At 42.6% G+C, this 23,339-nt stretch overlaps 1 protein-coding gene across 3 annotated transcripts; it reads right to left on the bottom strand.

Annotated features, from left to right (window-relative positions):
* Positions 1-249: 249 nt before the first annotated feature.
* On the bottom strand, positions 250-22,633 carry srpk1b (SRSF protein kinase 1b). Of its 3 annotated transcripts, XM_069678222.1 has the most exons (16): positions 22,581-22,633; positions 21,879-21,933; positions 9,240-9,367; positions 8,533-8,641; positions 8,064-8,151; positions 7,881-7,968; positions 6,120-6,226; positions 5,844-6,009; positions 5,228-5,253; positions 4,880-5,123; positions 3,645-4,127; positions 3,297-3,391; positions 3,039-3,146; positions 2,234-2,303; positions 2,000-2,092; positions 250-1,697 (listed from the first exon to the last, which is right to left on the bottom strand). In XM_069678222.1, the coding sequence occupies exons 1-16, from the start codon at positions 22,591-22,593 to the stop codon at positions 1,513-1,515; spliced, it is 2,058 nt and encodes a 685-aa protein (XP_069534323.1). In that variant the 5' UTR covers positions 22,594-22,633; the 3' UTR covers positions 250-1,512. The 3 variants fall into 3 exon arrangements, with proteins under 3 accessions (XP_069534323.1, XP_069534322.1, XP_069534324.1); XM_069678221.1 differs by lacking the exons at positions 21,879-21,933; positions 22,581-22,633 and adding an exon at positions 19,755-19,825; XM_069678223.1 differs by lacking the exons at positions 21,879-21,933; positions 22,581-22,633 and adding an exon at positions 15,482-15,564.
* Positions 22,634-23,339: the final 706 nt, after the last annotated feature.

Genomic DNA, 23,339 nt, shown 5'->3' on the forward strand with positions numbered 1-23,339 from the left:
TGTGAGACAGTCATGAATTTTAATGTTGGATAATATTCACTTAATCATGACAAATGTTATTACTTTGGAAACAAGTGTTCATCATTTGACATGCGAACTAATAAATGTGTTTGTAAGCAGTCTTCAAAATAAACTGTCATCTCTGATCACATCACTCTTCATGCCGAATGAAATCCAGAATCTTAGCGTGTTTATGTCTGTGCGTATTCGTGTGGAGGCAGTGATAATTTAAAAGGCAAATAGAACCTATTTAGATTTGGAAAAATGTTTATTCTTATTGCCTACAGAAACAAATAATCAAATTAAGAGGGCAGACATGAACAGAGGGAGAGGAGACGTAGAAAAACAAGCAGAATGGTTTCGAGGGGATTTCAAAGCATCGTTACAGCATCTGTTTTCAGTACAATCTATTACTTCCAGATCCAACACTTCATGTGCACTGACAAAAACATGAAACGTAGCTTCACCTTTTACACAGCTGGAAATCAGCTTCAACATTCTTCGAGGAATTTTCAAAAGTGTAAAAAAAAAAACAACATTTGGACTTACAGTCTCTTTTAGAAACTGTGCAAAGCTTTCGCTGCAGAGAGGGAGAGACTAAAGGCCAAGTCTTTGGTACACTGTACTGTACACTGAAAGTGGATCCACGAGGACTTGATGTTAATGAGGGAAATGACAGGAAGCCTTTCTGAACAAGCAGTGAACCAGGTGTGAAACAGCGTGGACGCCTAACGTCGAGCAGGGATCTGTGTTATTCACATTATATTGTTTTGCACCAAGTGCTTCTTTTTGACAGACAACTTAAGAAAACTGAACCTCACGAAAACACCTGAAAAATCTCAGATGACAGTTTGATTTCTCCCCCATTAATGGATGAAATTAACACCCTCTAATCATGTAGTTCTGCCTGTAAATAAATGTGTAGAAGTTGTTAAGGAGTTATGAACTCTGAGCACTTTGACACATTTGACAGCAAACGGTAAAACCAGCTGGCACGGCTAACATGATGGCAAAGAAGAGACAGATTTGGCTCATTAATGACCGACACGATGAATTGTTTGGATGGTTTCTGTCAACAGCCTCTGCATTTGTAGACAAGTGCAACTTCCTTTTAAACTCATTATGTGTAGCTAAAAGTACAGAGAATAATGTTACTCAGAGAAAGAGCCGGAGTCAGAACAACGAGAGCAGGGTCAGTAAGTCCTAAGCAGCCAGTACAAAAGGAAAAGTTATAAATATAGGGAGCAGCCCGAGAGTTCCTTCTATCACCAGTGTTTTCCAAAACAGACCAAAGACTCCGCAGCAGTCTGTCTTTTTATTGTATTCATGAAAGTGTGTGTAGGCGGCCTCTGAGGGCCCGGACAGGAGGATGCAGGCACAATGCACTATGCAGTCACAGGGTCTTGCGGACATAAATGTGTTTGTGGGCTGGATGTTTTTCAAGCCAAGGATCTTCAAACCTAATTTATCCTTCCACATTATGAAGGGTGGAGCTGTGCACGGGGGAGGCCTCTAGGACGCGAGCCACGGGTGGGCGAGGCAGTGGGCCGCGGTGGCCCTCCTCTCAGGCACCAGGTCCAGCATGGGCAGCAGGAAAGTGCTGAAGGTGTGAGCCTCGTCTTTGGACCACTCGTACTTTTCTACTAGCACGTCAAACAAACCCCACGGCTTCAGCTTGGTAATGTGACGCAGGTCGCCTGGAAGAAACACAAACACTGTGTATTAGTATGTTACAATATCGCATTATGTGGGTATCATACAGCCTTCAAATTACAGTAAATGTGGATTGGTTGAAATAAATCTGCTGCACCACCATTATGAACTTGAAATAGCTGCATTAAATCTAATTAGCAAGTTCTGTCCTCAAACAGAGCAGATGGTCGTTCCCTTGGGCCTCCAGGTACTCAGCCTGAAATAGTTATTTTAGCACCTGAGCGTATTTTAAGATGAACTGGATTTAGCCACAGCACACAGCTGGTGACAGGGCGGCGGTGTTTACCTTTCTTGGTGAAAAACTCCTTGGAGTATTTGCCTGCCAAGATCAGCTTCCGAGGAACTTTACCCAACAGCTCGATGATCAGCGCGATGTGATCTACAGGGAGGCAGAAACACACAAACACAGCGGATGAAGCACCTCAGTAAACAACCATTATAGGGGACAGTGTGTCTTGTCGGCTGGATTAACAGCCTAATTAACACCTGATGTTTGGAGAGAGAGGAAGCAGACACTAACCTTCATCTCTGGAGTAGTCTTCTCCAGAGTGGGGTTCAAACAGATAATCTCCTGTGGCAAGCTCAAAGGCCTGAGGAAAGAAAACACACACAGACTCAATAACCAGTAGATGGATGCGTTTCATTAAGAACAAGCCTATTAAAGTCAAGGGGGTCATGACTAGGAAGCCGTTTTTTTCTCTCATGTCCTGGTGTCCTACGTGCATATCGACATGATTTCAGCACACTGCAGTCAAAGTGTTGGTGGAGATCATGTCCTGTATTAAAATAATTAGGATACATATTGACCAATCAGGTGTCAGCAGGCTGCGGCTCATGCAGGAAAAACAGTCCGTGTGGAGAGCAGAGCAGGCATAACGCAATATAACGTAATGACATGTCGGCTCCCATCAGCGTCATCTGACAACGATTTAGCTTCTTATTAATCTCTATAAACAGACATCTGCAGCAACTTCAGCTAACAATCAGTTCTAGATGCTAAATTCAACTTGAGATTAATTCCCTTGACGCTGTGTCACGAAAGCCGCTCAGTGGTTAGATTTCCCGACATCCTTGAATGCATCAAAAATGATCGATCCGACCTCCGTTCAACAAAAGAGCATTTTAAAACTTTTTCTATAAACAATGCTGCACGCGGAAAGGGAAGTCGTTCATCGCTAACTGCTGGCTACACGCCCGCCATGTTCACCGTTGTCCCCAGAGGCTATATCATAATCAGATTATAGCGGATGGGATCTGAGATTGGTCCCACCCCTTATAGTTGTAGAGGTGCTGCCAGTGTAGGTGACTGTGTGCGTCGGTTTTACCATGCAGGCTGTGCTCCAGATGTCAGCTGGTGTACTGTAGCCGGCTCCCGTCAGCACCTCTAGAGAGCGATACTGTCGTGTCTGGATGTCGTCTGTGAAATGTTTGTGCTGCAAGAGAGAGAGAAATCCTGAATGCTGAGGCACGTAGTAACAACTGAGGGTGTGTTTGATTTAAAAGCACAGTGGACAAAATGTTCAAGGTCCCAACAGGATCCCTTCATTGAAGAATAAAAAGTGCTAACGTATATTTGCACTCACCACCCAGCAGGCGTTGCCGAGGTCGGCGATCTTAACCTGCAGCTTGTCCGCATTGATGGGCTCCAGGGGGTTTACTAACATATTTCCGGATGCTCCTGTTTAAGAGAGGAGGTGGAGGCAGAGGAGGGTGAAGGAGAAGAGAGATGGGACCAGAATGACAAGAACTTTAGACACAAAAACTCCCAGCATCACATTAAAAAACCCTTTACAACACAATTTCTGGGTTTAAGGTAAATGGCTATAAATGGAGGTATATTAGCTTGCAGTGAAAGCTTTGTTATTTGTTGCATGTTGCCTTGGTAGGCCTCTGTAAAGTGCTGCAAAGAGTTTACTGTATAGATAACTTACCGCTCTGGCTGTCTTCATCGTCATCCTCTCTTTTGGTCTCCCCTTGAGTGTCCATCTCCTCCTCCTTCTTCTCCTCCTTGTCTCCCTCCTTGACTCCCTCCTTGTCTCCCTCCTTGTCTCCCTCCTTGTCTCCCTCCTTGTCTCCCTCCTTGTCTCCCTCCTTCAACTCTACACTGACAGATTCAGGGCAGACAGAAGCAGGGAGCTGCTGCAGGTCGGCGTCGGGGTCCTCCGGTGAACCGTTGCAGGTCTGAGGCTCTTCTTGGTTACTTAACGTGTCCGGGGAATTTGTGTTACACTCAGGTTGGTTGGCGTTCTGTTGGTCCTCCAGCTCCTCTGTCGTCTGCTTGGTCCCTTGTACCTCTGGACTGGTCTCGCTCTCCGGTGTGGAGGCGCCGCCGTTGCAGTTCACCTCCATGTTGTTCTCCTCTCTGTGTTCATTTAGCTCGGGCGTCTGCTGAGGCTGCTCGTCAGGAGGCGAGTCTGTGGCAAAGCAGATTGTGTTAATCAACTCTGTTTAATTCAGTTCCTCATAAATTGTACTCTTGATACTTGAGTCTGACAGATACAGAATTTTTGAGACTGAAATTGTCAATTTTAATAAGTTAAAATTCACCAATTACAGATATGTTGAACGTGCTGCTGGTTAACGCTGTGGCTTAACGAGCAGCACGGTAACAGAGCAGGCGTGCCGCAGATTGTTTACTTTTAGCGACCACACCTGCAGCACACGGCATGAGGATGTGTGTGCCGACAGGAAGTAGGAGACGCAAGCTTTTGTTTTACAAAAGTCACCAAGCTGGTCACGCTTATGAAACATACATTTGAACACCGTTATAACCCTTTCCCACCGAAACAGGGTTAGTAAACAGTGAAGATGTTACGGTGGTTAGGTCTTCATTGTATCTATTACTCATTCAGTCTGTGTATCAAGTTTGTCGCCGACAAATTTGGAACGATGTTCGAGCGCTGCTCGGACGGAGACGGGCGGAATTTGTAGCAGAGATGTCAAGGACTCGCAGAAGTTACCGATGGAGCATAGCATCGCACTGGAAAGGGGGCAGAGTTAAGTGTGCCTTATTTTGTGTTCCCATCAATGCAGATCGGAGCTGAGGCGATAATTACCCAGGTCTACTGCAGAGTGATTTAAATGCCACACACTATTGGATGGTATGTGGTGTATGATTTGTTATCTGCTATCTTCCATTCATTTTAGCATCTGGCCGCTCATTCACCTGTGACAGTGTGGCTCGCAATGTCTTGCAGCGTGGCCGACATCGAGAGGGTGGCTGAGGAAGTGGTGTCTTCCGTGGTCTCTGTTGTCGACGTCGTCGTCGTCGTCTCCTCCTCATCCTCCTCGTCACCTCCTTCAGGTGCCGCTCCTCCCTCCATCTCCTGGATCCTCTTCTCCAGCAGCTCTGCCTGCTTCTTTTGCTTCTTCTTCATTTTCTTCTTCTTGTTCTTTGACATTTTGGCCATCTTGGGAAAGAGAATAAGAGGAGAGAAAATAAGATTGAGGTTTGTATTCAGATTTGATTCCTCACATCGGTCAATCTGGAAAAAGATTATAAAACATAACTCACTGGTTTGGGTGGTGGTGCTGTGCTCACTGTAGGAAACAGGACAGAGGATTACATTAGTGAGCAACATATGTGGCGTATCTGCCTCTCTATAATTAGTATTCTGTTCGAGTGGCTGAGTTGATTCACTGCGAGCTGTACTAATAGAGCATCTCTGCTGCGGCACCCGGCTCAGCGGGAGTCACACACTCCTCTGAGCACGCTGGGAATTTCCATAACCAATCCAGCGGTGACTCATACTGACACACAGATAAGCGCTCTCTTTTATTAGAAACCTCCACAAGCTTTAAAGTCAAACCCCTCAAGTGTCAGAAGGCTTACATCACACACACACGAGGATTATATCACAGAAGTGGAAAATTAGGAAATTCCCAGTTTGTGGGCGGTTTGTGCCTCTTGACAATTCAATCGTGAAACCAAGTCCAATTAAACACATTAATTAGAATCAGCTGGTGGTGTTTATCATGGTAATTTAGGTTATCTGCTCACATTAATGTTCTAAACAGGTCAGTGAGACGCTGAGAGGCATTAGGCCTTCAGACCTCTTTGTCGTCAGCAGCACGCCGATCAAATCACAAAAGATGCTCAGTGAAGTGCTGAGGAAGAGAAAGGTCGTGACCTGCAGAGCCCGAGGGAGGCGCAGCACCACTCTTCTGCCACTGCGTCGCTTCGGCAGCCATTTTCTTGATGTAGGGCTCGTTGACGGTCAGCAGAATGTTCTCCGGTTTGATGTCCGTGTGGATGATCTTACACTTGGTGTGGAGGTAGTCTAAACCCTGCAGAACCTGCAGAACAGAAAAGGGGTTCTGTGATCTCACTTTTGAACAGCCAAATAATGTGTCAATTATAACAATCATCATAAAAAGTGATGTTTGAAAGTGTAGCCTTGTAGTACCTGCCGTATGATGCTCTTAACGCAGGGTTGAGGAAGGCCTTGATAATTGGACTTGATGATCCACTTCAGGAGGTGGTATCCCAGCACCTCAAACACCATGCACACATCTGAAGACGTGCAAGGTCAAGGACTAAAAGAATACGACTTCTTAAATTACTTTCAACAAGTGTTAATTTATAATATAATAAAATAATGAAAAATGTTCATCAACGACAAAGACGAGACTCTGACATGCTAAAAATAGATCTTTGATAGTAAAAACTTCATCTTCGTTAACGAGACGGGACTAAAATGTTAGTGGTGAGCTGTGGAGATAAGGGTGGTTGTGAATCTTATCTGTTAACGTAGGCTTTCGGCTTCAGGCTTTGTGAATGCTTAAAGAAAAATGGGGCGTTTTACGCGTCGTTCGACGCTTCTTCTAGACAAAAAGGAGCGATCATCGGCTAAAGCGACGATGAAAAGTATCTTTAGATGCTGTTTCTTCATCGTTCATTACTTTATGGATGATCGGCTGAAATTTAAAGTGCTGATTTTACCTGAAGCAAACAGGTAAAAATTAGAAGAGGGAGACTGGAGGTGGGGAGTCAAATTTTCCCAAGAGAGAGATAACTTTGGACTAAAAGTAATGAATGAAATGTGATGACTTTTTATTGACTTAAACTGGACTAAAACTTTTGAGTTTTTGTCGACCAAAACTATACTAAAACTATTAAAGGTAAAAGTTACTAAAATGTGACTAAAACTAATGGGCATATTAATCTGAAGACGAGTGCTGTGTGTTCGAAATGCCATACTGCATACTGTGTTCGGCGGTAGTACGGAGCTGTTAAAATGTATCTTCATCAGTATGCAGCGCCAGGCGCCAGTTTCCTGTTTTGGAAAGCAGAAGTAAACAATAGCCGACCAATAGCAAAAAGCTGCTTCTTTAGCTATAGAGCCCCCATCTGCTCTTCTGCTGCCGTCTGCCATTTCAACTGCCATTGTTTCAGCGCATTGCATTGTGGGATACATTAGGCGAGGTAGACTGGTCCGATACATACTGAGATTTCTTCAGAATCAGTCCGACATCCGGGTATTTTTCGCATACTGTAAATGTTGCTTTTGTTTGCAGACTACACACCATAGAAAAGGTTTTCAGTATACATCGCCAAAGTAAACTTAATTAACCTGAGGATGTTTGGGCGTGTTGCCTGAACATGCAGCTGCAGAGCGGATGGCGTCAGACAGAGAGTGTCGCTGCATAAGGGACTGTGACACTTAAAGACGCGCCAAAGCTAACAGATAGCCTAACATAACATACATCAAACATCTGCGGACCACTTACAGCATCGCCCGGCTGTGAATCTGGGAGCGTCGTAAAATGGCTGACGACCTTAGGCTGGTAAATTGTATCTCGTCACTGCTGTTGACATTCAGACTCAATAACTCCGGTAGAGTTCTGCCTGATGTATGTTTATACACATGTGGCCTTCAAGCACAATAACAAGGGCGAGCTTAATGAACGTCTGGCCTGAAGTGACACAGTCTGTCTCCTGGACGTTTAACATTTAAGTAGCTGTTTGGCCTGAAATGCGTGTCATCAGTACGTCAAAGCCTTCACACTGAGACAGAATCAGCAGGGAAGAGAAAATGGAAAGAGGCCAAGCATTGTTTCACTGGAAAAGAAAGACTTCAATAGCGCTAACTTTTAACAGGCACCATTGGAAACGCCAGTATTAATCACTTTAAGCATTTGCTCAAAAATGGATTTCTCAAGGATACGAGTGCCATTCATGCCAGAGATTTTGAAGTCGTCTAGAAGCTGCACCACTTTCTCTCGGTTGGGGTCACTGGGATCTGTATTTCTCACCTGGAACACACAAACAGGGTTGTGAAAGTAGTCTGGATTATCTGGAGTATGAGTGGATTTGGAAATAGATCTGTCTTGGTGGCTGTGTGACTTACGGATTTGAGCAGCTTGATCTCGTCCAGAGCCGTCTCTGTGTAATGTTCAGCACTTTTCACAACCTTCATGGCCACAAAGCGCTTCTCCCTGAAAAAAAACACACACAATCTCTGTATAAAACTCATCACAACACGTTAACATGTTTTTAAACATGTCTCTATTAATATCAATTACAGGAACATACATATTATACTTCTAGGCACATTTATACATACAAAACATATAAAGGCAGCAACAAAGAAATCATGGCCCTCACTGAAGACCGTAATATCCTTATGCATGCACACTGCAATCCTTGGCAGCTGTAAGAAATCCTTACACTATTTCTGATCCTTATTTTTTGAAAGTATTACAGTATTAAGAAATCACACTTCACTGTGGCTTAAGAGGATTTTAGGCTTTGTAAAATATGCAAATCTGTACATCACTGTATAAATGTCACACAGTGAATGTTAGGAGACAACTTACTGGATGTCCCAGGCCAGCCACACAGTGGAGAAGTGCCCCCAGCCCAGCTTACGGATCACATGGTATCTCCCGTTGAACTGATCTCCAATCTTCACGTGGTGATATCCGCCTGAGCAAAGGAAGATGGGATAAAACAGTGTTCTTAATTATGGTGTGCTGAGTGTCGTAACGTATTAACATGAAGTTGAATCATATCATGTTTCATTCAATTTTATATGCGTATAAAACTCTATGACAATACTATTAAAGGAGCAATTGGCCCCTGGAAAAAGCCTCTGTCAGTCAAAGCTGCTGTTCTCTGTAATCGATAGAAGCAATAATATTTGAAATTGGCGCCATAGCTGTGGAGAAAGTTGTACAAACAGCTCGTGGTTTCGGCCATTCTACATTCCTACAACACCCAGCGTGCATTGCGCCCCTCCCTCTGAAAGGAGGCGGGCGTCCTAGATTGAGGAAGTGTAGTTTAGCAAGCTCCCTGGCCTCCGCCAGATGACGCGTTTTACGTAGTCTGGTGGAGGTTTTCCAGGACCCATTGGAGAAGTAGATAGCATTTTTGTCCTTCCATAATGGCATTAGCTCCCCATAAAAGGACTGAGGTTGACAATCGGCGAACTGACCCTTTAAAAAGTATCCATTACTGACATGGCACCAGTGTAATATCTTGGCTTGAATATAAACAAATGTGTCTGATATTAGAGATGTCGTACCCCTGCAGTAGTCGTTGGGGTCCTCCTGCTCGTCATCATCAGAACCCAGGATCTCCTCGTCCTGCTCCGGGAGCGGAGAGTCTGCCTGGCCCGGCTGAGAGCCGCCTCCACGACCATGAGGCTCTGATCTGAGGGGGGGCGGGGGGGAAGAGAGAGAGAGAGGGATGGTGGTTAGAGAGAGAGAGGAAATGTCAAAAGCAAACAGGAACAGAAAAGACAAGGAGGAAGGAAGGAAGTAAGTACAGAGGCAGGAGAGTCACAGAAGGACAAAGGTTGAAGAGATGTCAGACCGGCTCCACGAGAGTCACAAAAATAGTGACACGAGACAAAGCAGTGAACATTTGAGATCGTGGTTTCCATGACAGTCATTTTCAGAGGGAAGGCATTTCATCAAAAAGCTGACAGTAATGACTAAACAAGAGAAACTCATAAGCGATACAGTGGATTAGGATAAAGTCTTATCTCAACAAAAGTACAAGCAAGCAAAAATCAAGGGTGCTTTTTAGATCAGTAAAAGCTGCACAAAAGAAGACTGAATGATGTTTTAATCAGACAGTGCAGTGAAAAGAGTGGAGTGATCATTCTGGTGCTTTTTAGGCTGTAACACGCGACTATCCTTTCACAGTGATACCAGAGATCGGTGAAATTACACTATGACAGGAGATAAATCACTATTCACTGTCACAGGACTGCTGACATGCCAAAAACTAAAAGCTACTTTCCAAGAAGAGTCAATAATTGTATGGAAACCACAGACACTGTGCTCTGAGGGTGTATGCAAACGCAAACTCAGAAAGCTCGGTAAAGAGACACCAGTCGCCTGTGAAGGGCACAGAAACACTGCAGCACCAAAGTGGATCAGACCAGATGAGTGTCCTGGTTTGGAGAGCTGCAGCAGAGCGGGAGAGTGTCAACTTGTTTTTTCACTTCTACCTGAAACTAAAATGACAGTACACTTAACTTACAACTACAATTGTAACAAGAAGGCTTTAAATGGTTCAATACCGCTTCTGTTGTTTCTTAATCCAAAATTAAATTCCTCGCCTTTTCTCCAACGGGAAAAACGTCAGACACAGTCTAAAACGTCAGACCAGGTATTGACAATTATGCCAGTTTGTCCCCCGTTGGATACTTTTCAGGTCTTTGCTAGCAACAAGGACATTCATGCTCCCGCTGGCAACCCCCGTTTCAGAGCAGCGAAGAAGATCCGATTTCAGGTAACTTCACACATGCCGATTGCAAACAACATTGTGGTGGTAGAGGAAGATGTAGCTAATCAAGCTACTGGAGCACTTCCGTTGTCTTGACAGGATTTGTTTTGTTTTTCCTTATGCATGTTTTCTGGGTGTGTGTGTGTTGATGACTGCATTCTTTCTGTATTTGCATTATATGTTCATTTCTTTCTGCCTTTTGCAGCAAGTGTGTTTCATTTGCAGCGTGTTTCCATTGTTGCATTTGTTTTGGATTTTTGTATGCGTTTTTGAATTTGCAGCCTGTTTCTTTTAATGGAAACCATTTGGGCCGTTGCAGCCTGATTGCCCTCGTCAGCCACCGTAAGCTACCCTGAATAAGCAGTTTCCCATTAAAAAGTCAGGGTCTCCTCGAAGCTCTTTTGTGGACACAGCACATCAGGAACAACAACACCTCAGCATGTTTCTAGATGCTCTGCTTATTTTTAGGATTGCTTCAGTTTTTTATCTCTCACAAGGTTCATAACAGGAGCTGAATTAACCACTGGTCTAAACCCCTCCAAACACGGACAGACCCGTTGATCGGTAAAAATACTAAATAAAGTAAAAGTAAGCGCCTCTCTCTCTGACACCGTTCATCATAAAACTGTCTGCTGAATTGTTATTTATTCCAATTATCTATTTTTTTCTTTTCCGTTATTACTGTCAAACTAGAAAATAAAAGAGTGCTATAGCAGTGTTCCCTCTAGGATTTTGTAAACTGGTCCCGCTGTTGTTTATTTGGTTGCCACAACTTCACGTGTGATTGATGTCCTGTGCCTCCTGTCACTGTGTCAGTGCTCTTCCTCAATGAGGAGAGCGGGCAAACGACCGCTCATTTGGAGCAGAAATCTCAGTCGTTTAATTGCAACTTCAGGACACGTTGTAGAAATGTGAAGCCACTGCAAAATGTATGTAGGGGAAACACTGTAGTATTAATTTCTGTATGTATATTTTCATTTAAAAAATTAGAAAACTGTTATCACACGGCTGTGTTTAATACTTGATTCTGATTACTGGTTAACGGTTAGTCAGCATTCTGAGGTCTGTTATTTCTTGATAACAGACCGTTGTTATGAAGAACAGACTGCTGCTAGGGATGCAGCTCTAATCACACAATCCGCAGGACTAACTGTAATCATATCAATCCGTCACAAGAAGTCCGGTAAATTTCACGTCGGCTTGATTACAGAGGGAAGAAAAGAAAAGAGACGATACAGTGGAGAGAAAGCAATAAAGGTTAAACGATGCAAAAGCTTTGAATTACTGTTAATTACTTTTGTATATCTAAGGACGTCTATTTAAGACAAACATAAAGGCACATTTCTGGAGTATAATTGACTTAAATTTAAAACAAAATGGAAGGTGGGAGGTGGAGGAAGAGAAGAGATGTGTGATTTATTCATCTTCAGACACGCCTACTGCGCCTGGAGCTTTAGCACTACACCAAACAGGATTAAAGAACAAGTCTCCTCTCGACCAAGACCTAATATCATTAAACATTCATTGTATTGTTGAATAACTGATGGTGATTTAACAACGTTTAAATGAGCATGCGGTGTTGTGTGAATGGTAACGTGGTGGATTAATTATTAAAAAACCACTCCAGCAGTTTTCATAGAGGACAGCTTGTCGGAGAGTAACAGAGACCATGTTTGTTTTCATGCAGAGATTCACAAACAGGATTCAAGTTAGAAGGTAAACAAGTCAAACTAGAGGCCCCTGCAGATTGAAACTACATCCAGTACTACAGAGGAGAGCATCCAGCTGCACAAACTGAAACACTACATCCTCTTTGAGTGTCAGTTACAACAGCATACCATCGGAGTCATATTACTGTCACACAGCAACATCATCTTGTCCTTGTTTAGTGATCTAAGTATGGTATTTGTTTCTGGATAAACTGAACTGCTTTGGTTTGTTATGGTTCACAGACTATACTCTTGGTGCTGTCCATGGTGCTGAAAGAAGAGACTGTGCTGTAGAGAGACTAACATCATTGATCAAAAGAGAACATTGACACCCTATAGTAACAGCTTTACAATCTGCTTTTGTTGCAGTACAACAGTGACATGTACAGAAGAACCGGGGCATCTTATATTCATCACATGGTCACAAGGTTACAACAAGGTTTTTGTAAACTTCAGGACCATAAACAAAGTACCTTGATGTGTAGGTAACGATTCTGTGTAGCATAAATCCCTCAGCAAAAAGTGTCAAATATGTGTTTGGCTTTTTTTTGCTATCTTTGTCTTCAAACAGCCGTACAAAAACAAAAGAACGCCTACAGAAAATACTAAATCAGGATCAGGTAAAACAACAAAGTATCCTCAGAACCTAAGCAAACATTCCTGCAGCACAGAACTATCCCACTATAATTTTTCTTATGACAAAAACCTTATGAGTCTCAAGATGCCTCACTGTATTAGTGCAATGGTCTGAATGATCACGCTGCACTCTGCAGGTAAAAACAGCCAACAGCTTCCAGCAGGCATCCTGATCTCTGCATGCAGAGCACGGATAGATGTTTCTCTCACAAATAACGATGTTTTTCTTCACACCGTTTGTCAAATAAACACACGGTGGACGTGCATACCAAACCTTAGCGTTAAGAGAACGTGTCATAATGTGCCGCATGTGGACTCGTGTGCTGCAGCTTAAATTACTGAGTCAAACAGTCAATCCTAGATGATGCTGAGGAGGATTTGAATCTAATTACAGCAAGTGTCATACTGTATGTGCTGCTAAGAAAGAGAAGCAGCTGACTTTGACAGATACTGTCGCCTTTAAAAAATAACAGCTTACTGCGGTTTCTGTTAATGATTTTAAAATAGTAAGTGGAGGCATCAGTCTGACTGCTTTGGTTAAAGATGCTCTGATTTGTTCAACGATGTTCAAGTCATTTGGATTAGCATGACTTGCTAATCAGTTCATTGGCTTAACTCGGAGCAGAAGGACCACTTTGGACGCATCTTAGCAAATCATGCTTACAAAGCTGTGTCATGCTCAGCCGCCTGCAGACCTCGACTGTTTGTTAGCACGCCTAAGGAGGAGAGACGGGAGATAATGATGTGGAAGTCTGGGATAGTGAGTTCATAAACAAGGTCCATTACTGCGACCGATGAGGGGCTTCTGATTCAGACACCAGCATAAAGTAAAAACATATAAAACGCAGCCAATGAAACAAATATAGACGGTTCTGTTTGCTGCTCACATATTTACTATCTGTGATCATTGAAATACCACACTGTCACACTGGCCTGCTGGTGAATTCGTCTGAGAAAACCAAGAGACAAAAAGATTTGTATTATTATTCATTCTGTTTTTACGCATTTAAATATCAACCCATCTGCTGTGTGATTTTTCTCTCGTGTCCTCAAAGAGAAGAGGTGTCACTGGAACAAGTTCTTCATTTACTCCGAATGTTTCAACCCAAAACATTATTTGCTCTCCCTGTGTTGTTCAGCAGTAATTCAATAAGTAGAATCCAAAACTGCTTCTGGCTTTGAAAATCATGTTTCATTAACTAAACTGTTACAGTTACGTAAAGACGAATGTGCTGCCTCCAGGCTTCTCTGGCCTTGACTGTGATTGTCTTAGGAAACTTTGGCACTTGCATGCAGGAGCTTTGTCTGCCCACACACTGTGCTGCAAAGGAAAAATGACACTAGATTTGTTTACTTGCATGTGCACAGTTAACACAAGTTTGAAACACTACGTAGCAGGGATGGGGCAAAATACCGATATGGTTCGATTAAATATCGTCGTCTGCTGTATCGCGAAATTATCGTGATTGTGGGTCACGTATCGCGCAGCATATCACAAGTTACGCTGCATTTCCCACCCCTAATAACTATAACAAACTGCTGTCATTAACACTGTTAAAGTATTTTAACTAATTTAGTAACATCGTGGAGTTTTTATCATTCTGTGTGTCCTTACAAACATGTTCAATTTCCTTCTCAATAAAACATTGGCAAAGCTATTGTTGATGTTTTGGAATCTGACACTGATCATTTGTTTACGTGCATGTGCATAGTTAAAAATAGTTTGAAACAGCACCTAGTAGGGGTGGGACAAAATATCGATACAGCAATATATCGTCGTCCTGACCCGTGCAATACAAATATTGATATTTACCGTACAAACATAAGGTGCTTCATGACTCCTCGAATGTAACGTGAACGGAAATTAATTAGCCGAAGAAGAAGTTAATCAGATATATGTATCGCGAGTGACCCTGTGATTCCCACCACTACTTCCTACGTCACTCTCCCGTCATCCCTCACTCATACTGCTTCAAATGTGACCGTTGACCTTTCATGCTCCTGCTTCCTTCCCAAACACCCAACAATCACCTAATTTAGTGTAACTTTGACTCCAAAGAAGCGAACGAAAAAGTGGGCCAAAGCTGGGCTTCAGAATAGTGTGCATTTTGTTGACAAGAGTTATCTGCAAAGGACGTTTCAAAATGCAAAAACAAACAACCTGAATCTGAGTATAAATCCATTCATTTCCTCCCGCATTGACACACTGAAACACTTCACTGTAGATCGGCTAATGTGAGGATAAATCATTATAAATATGAAGAAGGCTTGAAGACAATGACCTGCGATCCCCTAAAGGGGACTGATCTAAAAATAGCTGCCAAATAAAGAGTATTTTGAATAAGTAGGGAACAGAAACAGAGTTTCAGGGAGAAAATGATGGAGGATAAAAGGGACAATGTCATGAGAGGGAATAAGGAATAATAAAAACAAAACAAAAGCATGAACACATAAATTCCAAAAGACAGCAGATGATCGTGCTCTCTAAGATCGTGCATGTAAGTCTTTTTCTCAGTGCCGTACACCGACAGTTGGCCAGAGACAGTTCAATGCCCTCTGATCGCCTCACAGCACTAACAAAAAGCAGGATACTTCAAGGACTTCTGCAAACGCTGCAAACACCTGGACCTGTCCAAAGATGCCCTCTAACTGCCCACACTGACACGCACGCACATCCAGCTCTTACCTGCAAGAAGCACGGATGCCCATGGGACGTGATGAAGGGAGGAGAGGACAGGAGAGAGTGCAGGTGTTAAAAAAAAAAATACCTCTCACTCCATCCGAGAGGGAAAAAGAGCGACCAAAAGAGGGAAAGGGATGAAGAGTGAAAAGTGGAGTGGAGGAGGAGAAAGCGATCAGAGCTGATAACTGAAAAACAGAGATTATGGAGGAAGGGGTTGGCAAACGGAAGGAGAAGAGCGAGTGTTTCCGAAGGAGCAGCCTGCCTGGAAGACAAGTGCAAGGATGAGAAGAAGAGAAAGAAGAGGAATGTGGAGGCCCTGCAGGCTCAGTCCTGGAGTGTAAGGCACCACTGCACACTCGCTGACTCTGTCTCTCTCTCACTTTTTCTCTCACACACACACTCCCTCTCTCTCTCTCTCTCTGTCTGACCGAGAACTCTCCTTGGCTGTCGTCAGCCTCTGGCCCCGCCCCCTTCACTGACAGCTGTGAGATGATTGGGTGATGCAGACCAGCACTGCATTGCAGGTGAGGGACGACAGCAGCAGCCCCCTCCTCCCTCTTGTCTGACCAAAACAACACCATTCCTCCTCCCCCTCCTCCTCCTCCTCCTCCTCCTCTGTCCATCATCATCCCCCTCATCTGGTACGTCTGCCATTCAGACAATGTTTCACTCATATTTTTTTTCAGTGCTGCTCAGCTGTACACACGCTGAGCTCCGGCTTCTGCGGGGTGTGCTTTTCATGTTAAAATGCTACATGGCCCATGTGATGCATTTCTGATTCACATTCTTAATGATGAACCCCAAAGGTTGAGAAGAGGATACAGAGGGGAAGCCAATTAGCAAAAATGTAGCTTAATTGCCACAATTAAAATACATGATTTTTTTTTTTTATATAATTTACAAAAACAACCAAATAAAACAAACATTCTGATGATGGAAAGTTGACGACAGATATTCGGTTCTCCAGCTGTACCCTGTCTCCGTCTGCCCGTCGTAGAGCCGTCAGAGGACACCATTTTTTTAGCTCAGAGGTAGCCGCTTGGTGAGCAGGTGCAAACTAGCGATGTTCAAATACCATGTTTCCTTTCCGATAACGATTAGCGATACCAAGCACACAACAAGTGTGAAAAAAAAAAAAGAAAGACAAACAAACAAACGTTAGCCACGACTTTTTTTTGTCCTTTGCCTTTGTTGGATAAGACAGTTAAGAGAGACGGGAAGGGAGGACAGAGTGGGGAAGACATGCCCCAAAGGGCCGTGAGTCAGAGCCAAACCCGCGGCCGATGCATCAGGGACTTTGCTCAACTGACTGAACTGAATCGGCATCTTGTGTTTCACTGGTTTTAAAAGATAAAATACAGCCTTAAAACATTAGACTTTCTAGCAACGCACATGTGGTTACTAACGTAACATAATAATTAAACTGAAAGCTGTTTTTCTTCGCCGCTCTAAAATAGTAGTTGCGAGAAAAAGACATTATATACAGCTCTGGAAAAAATGAAGAGACCACTCCAAATGTTCCTTAAATCAGCATCTCTCTCTTCACGTCATGGCCAGCCCAATCCAGATCTGAGCCTCATTGAAAACCTCCTGAATGTGATCAAGAGGAAGATGGACGGTCACAAGCCATCGAACAATGTGAAAGACTGGTGGAGAGCACGCCAACATGCATGCAAGCTGTGATTAAAAACCAGGTTATTCCACCAAATATTGATTTCTGAATTCTTCCCGAGTTAAAACATTTGAATTCTGTTGATTCAAAATGAACATGATTTTCTTTGCATTATTCGAGGCCTGAAAAAAACTTCATTCATTCAAAATTCAAAAAACCTAAATGAGAATTTTTGATTTGGAAGCACGGAGAAATTAACAATAAAATATGATAATATATGATAAATTGTAGAACCAGAGAAAAACACATTTTCACAGTGTTCTCTTGATTAATTTTCGGAGCTGTATATTATTGCTGTGTAGACTAATGTTGTGGAGAATAAAAGGGTGTATTTTTTTGTGGGCTAATTAGTTCCAGTATCAGATCAGAGCAATGACTGGTATACTACTTGCTACCTTGTACCTACCAACACAGCATTTTAGGCGGCATCAAAGACATTTCTGTGCTGGTATTAGTATGTAAACAACTCTAGTGCTGTAATGCTCTTATGCACTGTGGAAAATATTTTGTCACTTACATCATTTGTCCACATTTATGAATAAATTGACAAAGGGTGTTTTCTCTAAAGAATTACCAGACAGGAAAATGTGTCTACCTTTGTAATCTTTCATTTAGTATTTATAACCTTAATTGGTTGTAAACAGCCACATGCAGCACGTCCTTAATAAGTGTGTCTTTTAAAAAGACGACAATTACTGATGCAGAAGTAGAAGTACTTATACCAATACCAATAAACAGCAACGCTTTGTTGATGCGTGTCCAAATTTTCAAATAGATTTTAAAATTCATGCATTTGAACATTATTAATGCTGCGCTGAGCTGCTGGGCTCAGGGGCTACATGCAGGACCTCAGGTGTTCCGTCCTGCAAACAGCACACTCTACAATTTAGAAACTCTGAACACATGGAGGTGATTCTTGAATTTCGTGAGTAGGTTTTTTTTGCCAGCAAACAAAAGATACAAGAGAGAAAAGTTTGTCCAACAACAGACCTTATAAAAACAACAAATATTTAAATTCCATTGCAAGAGAAGGGTGAGGTTTAAGGGCCCTGTTGTTGTGCATGACGCTGTATCACTGCAATGTTACACTTTAAATCATCACGTTCATGATGGCTCTGTTTCTTTAGACCTGAAAAAGTCTCTTTAGTAGCATTTGAGAGATAAACTGCAGCCTCATTTCAAAACAATCCCACGGCCACATTTCTGATGGCACTGAGCCGCGCCTCCCTCTGGGAAAGTGATTGTAAAACTAACACAGAACCCCAACCACTTGACGTCCCCATCACTCCTGTGCACATATCCGACTTGACAGAGTGTGTCAGTGTCTCCCGGTTTCTCCTGGCTGTGTTGTTTCCACCCATCCAGCTCTATCAGATCTCTGAAGCAAAACAAACAAGGGCACAGAGAAAAAAAAAAAAAAAAAAAGCTCCTGGGGATGGAGCGTGGCCAAAAATTTTTCCTCCCCTCCTCCTCGTCCCCTCCCTCCAGATAAAATCAATGCCAAGTGCCGGGGCAGCAGAATGAAACAGCAGCACAAGGTAACTGTACTGAGGGTGCAATGCACACAAAGTGGAACTGAGCGTGCTGCAGCAGCTTCACTGAAACACTGGCTGGAAGGATGCACCTGTCAGACAACAGACAATGCTTTTTTTTTTTTTACTTCCTTAAATCTCCTTCAAATTAATTTAACATTAAAGTATACCCTTATGTTCTTTTCAATATGCAGTGCTAAAGAGTTAAACTCAGAGGCACTAGTTAGTGTGTAAAATTGGGCTTCACGTTGAGATTGCACGCCTGTTAAGAGACGGAGACGGAGAGAGAGTGAGAGGACACTACAGCTTTGTGAACTAGAGCACAAGTTAAACCACTGCAGGTTTTCTCAGTTCAAAAAAACAAATCTCCCTTCACATGAACCGGAAACACAGCATCTTCACCGCCTCAAGCTACCCGCCTCGCTTTCACAAACAAAACACCGACATTTTAATACGTCTCTGGCAGAGATGGGATCACGGGGGGAAAAAAAGAGAAGGGCAGCGGCTAACCTACGGCTAACCTGTGAGAGCCGGAGAGGGAAGCAGAGGGACACGGAGCTGTAGCGGGCTGCAGATGATAAAACATTTGATGGGTTATGTAATGAGCTGCGGCTTCGGCTGAGAGAGGAAAGGGAGCGATTAAAGCAAAATACAAAAGAGAGCAAAGTGCTTGAAAATTCTCTGCAATGCTGGACGCTCCTGTTCAGTCACTTGTGTAAATCTGAGGCACCGAAAGACGGAGAAACAAGTGGTTTGTCTACAATAAATGTGTGCAAAGAAAATACTGTAATGCAGAAATAAAGTAAGTAAGCTAGCAGCACAAATCCACCAGGGACATCATCAGCTATGTTCTCACTCGCTTACAAAGGCGTAAGATAAACACACACAGTAAGCAGGCAATCAGCATCTGCTCCTTAATGTAAAATGGATCAGCCCATCAATAAGTCAGCCGAACTCTGAGCAAACTCACACCTCTCTGTAACACAGATTCAACAAGCACTGCAGACGCGAGCAAACTCTCCCTTTTAAATCACTCTCCGTCACCCATCAAGACACTCGCAGCTCTACTCACTTGCATGTGAGACCGCTGGCTAGCTTCACCACAGCTGTATTGATGGAGAAGATCCAGTCCAGGAGCCACATGACCCAGAGGACACAAGGCTACGGCTACGACACACCAGCCTGTATATGCAAACTAAAGTTGGCACTTGCAGTAGGTCTGCTCTCCTCTCCCCTGGCTCTCTGACTGAACAGCGGCTGCTGCGTCCTCTCAGCACGGCAGCCACAACAGAGCGACTGACACAAGCGAGTGGGAGGGAAGGAGCGTGATGGGTGCAAGGGCAAGAGAGAGAGAGAAAAAGAGAGAGAGGGGAGATGATCTGTGCTTGGATGATCGCCACTCGCTTGACAGAAATTATGTATTTTCAATGGAAATTGTTGCACAGCCTCACGTTCAGGTTAACATGCCGTGTTGACATTTCAAGCTTAAACTGTGACTTCCTGGAGGAGGGGGGCAAACATTTCTGTGCATGCTGACCAACAGGAAGTGTTTATTCTAGTTTGACCTGAGGATGTGGCCTGGTTATCTGCGGAGAGACTGTAAAACCCTCTGCTCCTCATTGACTAACACATTCTAATTTTCTCCGCTAAGAAAAGCTCCTTAAATGCCTTAAAAGTTTTCTTCAGTGTCAGAGAAATCCAGTGATCGTTGTCTGAGGATCCATGAGCGTACAGACCGACTTCACCACAACAAGGAGGAGAAACTTTAGCCCAGTAACAGCTGGAAAGATTGCTGCTCTTGAGTATTAATTTAGGACGCGATGAGGCTGCCGTGACTAAAAAAGCATGACCTTTGAACGGGGAATGGCCATCACAACTTTTAAAAAAAAGCAGGAAGAGGTTATAAGGAAATATATTTTATTTGACTTGTGAATGTAAATATGACATTTAACAGCTTCTTAATGTAGTTTGTAAATGCTCTTCCAGCAGGGCTGATCAGATCTATTCTGTGATGACTTGATTTGTGCAGAGACCGGTGTCAAGATTGTTCAGCAACTACAGCGAAGATGCAGCTTTCTAGAATAAGGGCGCTGGGTACACTGGTGTTGTCAGAGATGGTGGAGATGAGAGCGAGAAAAGCATGGTAAATGAAAAATGTAAAAGTAAACATTAAAGTCCACAGGTAGAAAACGCAGGTAACTTCAGACGGCAGTGGGTTTATGTTAGGCTGGTTAATTTAAATAAACATACAGTTACATAAATGGAAATTAAATGCACCAATGAGGTTTTTTCATGTCATAAAACACCCAGATTTCTTACTTTTAAGACTGTTCGTTTGAAAGAATTTTAAGGCACTATTCCTCGCTGTTCATTTCATCCTTACAAGCTGCCAAACCATCAGAATATCTCTGACCAGATTTAACCTGTGGTAACTCTTTAAAACACCAGTAAGCAGCCATAAACAGAAAAAAAAAAGAAAAAAATCAGCACGATATCCAACTGAACATGGGCCCTCTGCCAGAAGAGCAAATAAGACTACTGACCTAAACAACACTGACTGTTACAAAACAACCTTTTTTTTCCCCAACACAAATTATTGCCATTCCCTTTAGTTCTTAAGAACAGCCCAACCCTGGCCTTGGTAAACCAGATTCGGTGCAGGATGCAGCATGTTCTTTTTGGCTTTTTGTAAAACTCAGCAACAGGCGATATCTTCCAAATTAATAAAGGCATGGTTAATAATCGGTTACCTACACGTGTCACACTGTTATAGCTTGTAGATTTCTAACAGATGTTTAACATGATCAAAAATAGCCCTTTTGCTGCATTTATTAGGTTGTTATAGAGTTTCATTGATTCTAACCCACATCATGGTGTCTGAACTTCTGGAAAAAGTCAGAATAATCTTATAATAATATAATATTTTTAATGCATAAATTCAGGTTTGTCTTTTAACTGCATGTGTCCATGTACAGATTTGGGATAAAATATTCTGCATCAATTTTATTTTGTCTTTATGGTATTACCTTACCGTCCAAAATTACATGAGTACTTAAATGTCAAAGTACTACTTATTTTTATCACCATGATATAATGTAAAGGGGTTTCAAGTTAGAAGATTGCAGATACATTGTGATCCAGATCAGACAGAGAAAAGCTGGACATGAAAACAAGCAGAAGATGCTTTTTAACTTACTTTTTGCCAGGTTTTCTGGGCTTTGTCCTCTTCTTCCTTGCTTGCATTGCGAGTACTAAAAAGTGAGAGAAAACAGTAAGTGTAGGTAGGGAAACCTCGCTGTTGTTTTTATAAAACAGAACATTGTGTTGTTGTTCGGCCATTTAATGATTTTAGGGACACAGTACATGATGTGTGTCACGCAGCAGGTGTAAAAAAAAAAACTGTAGTTACGTGTTAGATTAGCAGCTAGCAGGTTACAAAGCTGCAGTAACAGCCTCTGAAGAAGCAGTGAGTGAACCGGCCTTAGCGGTGTGTTTCTCCATTTAAGAAGCATTTTAAGTTAGCTGCTAACAGTAACGTGGTGCTTTCCACTGCGTATATCACACATATTTAGCCTATAATAGAGCCGATTTCTAGTACATTTTTAATACATTCTGGTGACATTGAGTCATATCTTTCACTCTACCCAGGATAAAAGTTTTGGCACATACATATCCAAGACCAGATGCTAGTTTGATGGCTCGAGCTAGCATACTGTTCCCACACACTCATACACACACAGCGGAGCGCGTGGTCTACTTTTACTTTTACACTGTCACGTGGCTCGTTACAGTTGTTAAAATGAATATAAGCATTCATTTTCCAGATAAATGTTCTGAAGAAAAGCGTGTTTGTTTCGAGTAGCAGGTGTTAAAAGCAGCCGAGTAGTTACAACGTTACCTTTTCTTTCCATGCTGATAACCAGGCAGGAGATAAGCTGCGTTCAGGAACAGTTGGAAATGTGGAAACTCTAAAGTGCGCGAAAATGGACAACACCGAGGAGTACTGCTAGGAGGCGGAGTGTATAGATGCTGTTTACAGATAATGCTATTTTTGATGTATCATCTTGGCCGAATGTATTAAAACATTTATGACAAAAATTTAAACAATTGGCTCATATCTGCTATGTTTTGATAACTTCTTATGGGCTCGAGGGAATGCCATATCTGGATTTACCTGTTATCAAGGTGCCCCAGGGCAAAAAAATATTATGCTATTAGGTCTCTATTGACACACCTTCACTGCCATCTGTGCAGTATTTATAGGAGTGTACATCCACAACTTTGTTGCAATTATGCTAGAGTGTTTCAAATGAAACTGAATGCAATTTTTGTGGAAATTTGCACCAAGTGATCACAATCTTAACTAAAATAGTAAAGATCCCAACACTACCTTTTGAGACATGATCACAGAACTAGCTAAGCTTCACACTAACTTCTTTTTGTAATTGTTAACTAGTTATTTACAGCCACGGCTATGCCAGAAACATTTCTGAACTGTTTGCAAGCTAAAATACTTGAAACAACATGATCACAAAAACAAAAAGGTCAAAACTTTGACTTGCTCGCTACCAGTTAAATTCTAGACCTAGTTTAGTCCCATAAACGGTGGCAACTTTGTAGCAAGTGTAAAATTTTGGATGATGGTCAACACAGAAAA

The sequence above is a fragment of the Semicossyphus pulcher genome, unplaced genomic scaffold, assembly GCF_022749685.1.
Source record: "Semicossyphus pulcher isolate SPU_LCO1_2020_fin unplaced genomic scaffold, fSemPul1.0.p SCAF_3, whole genome shotgun sequence".
Lineage (NCBI taxonomy): Eukaryota > Metazoa > Chordata > Actinopteri > Labriformes > Labridae > Semicossyphus > Semicossyphus pulcher.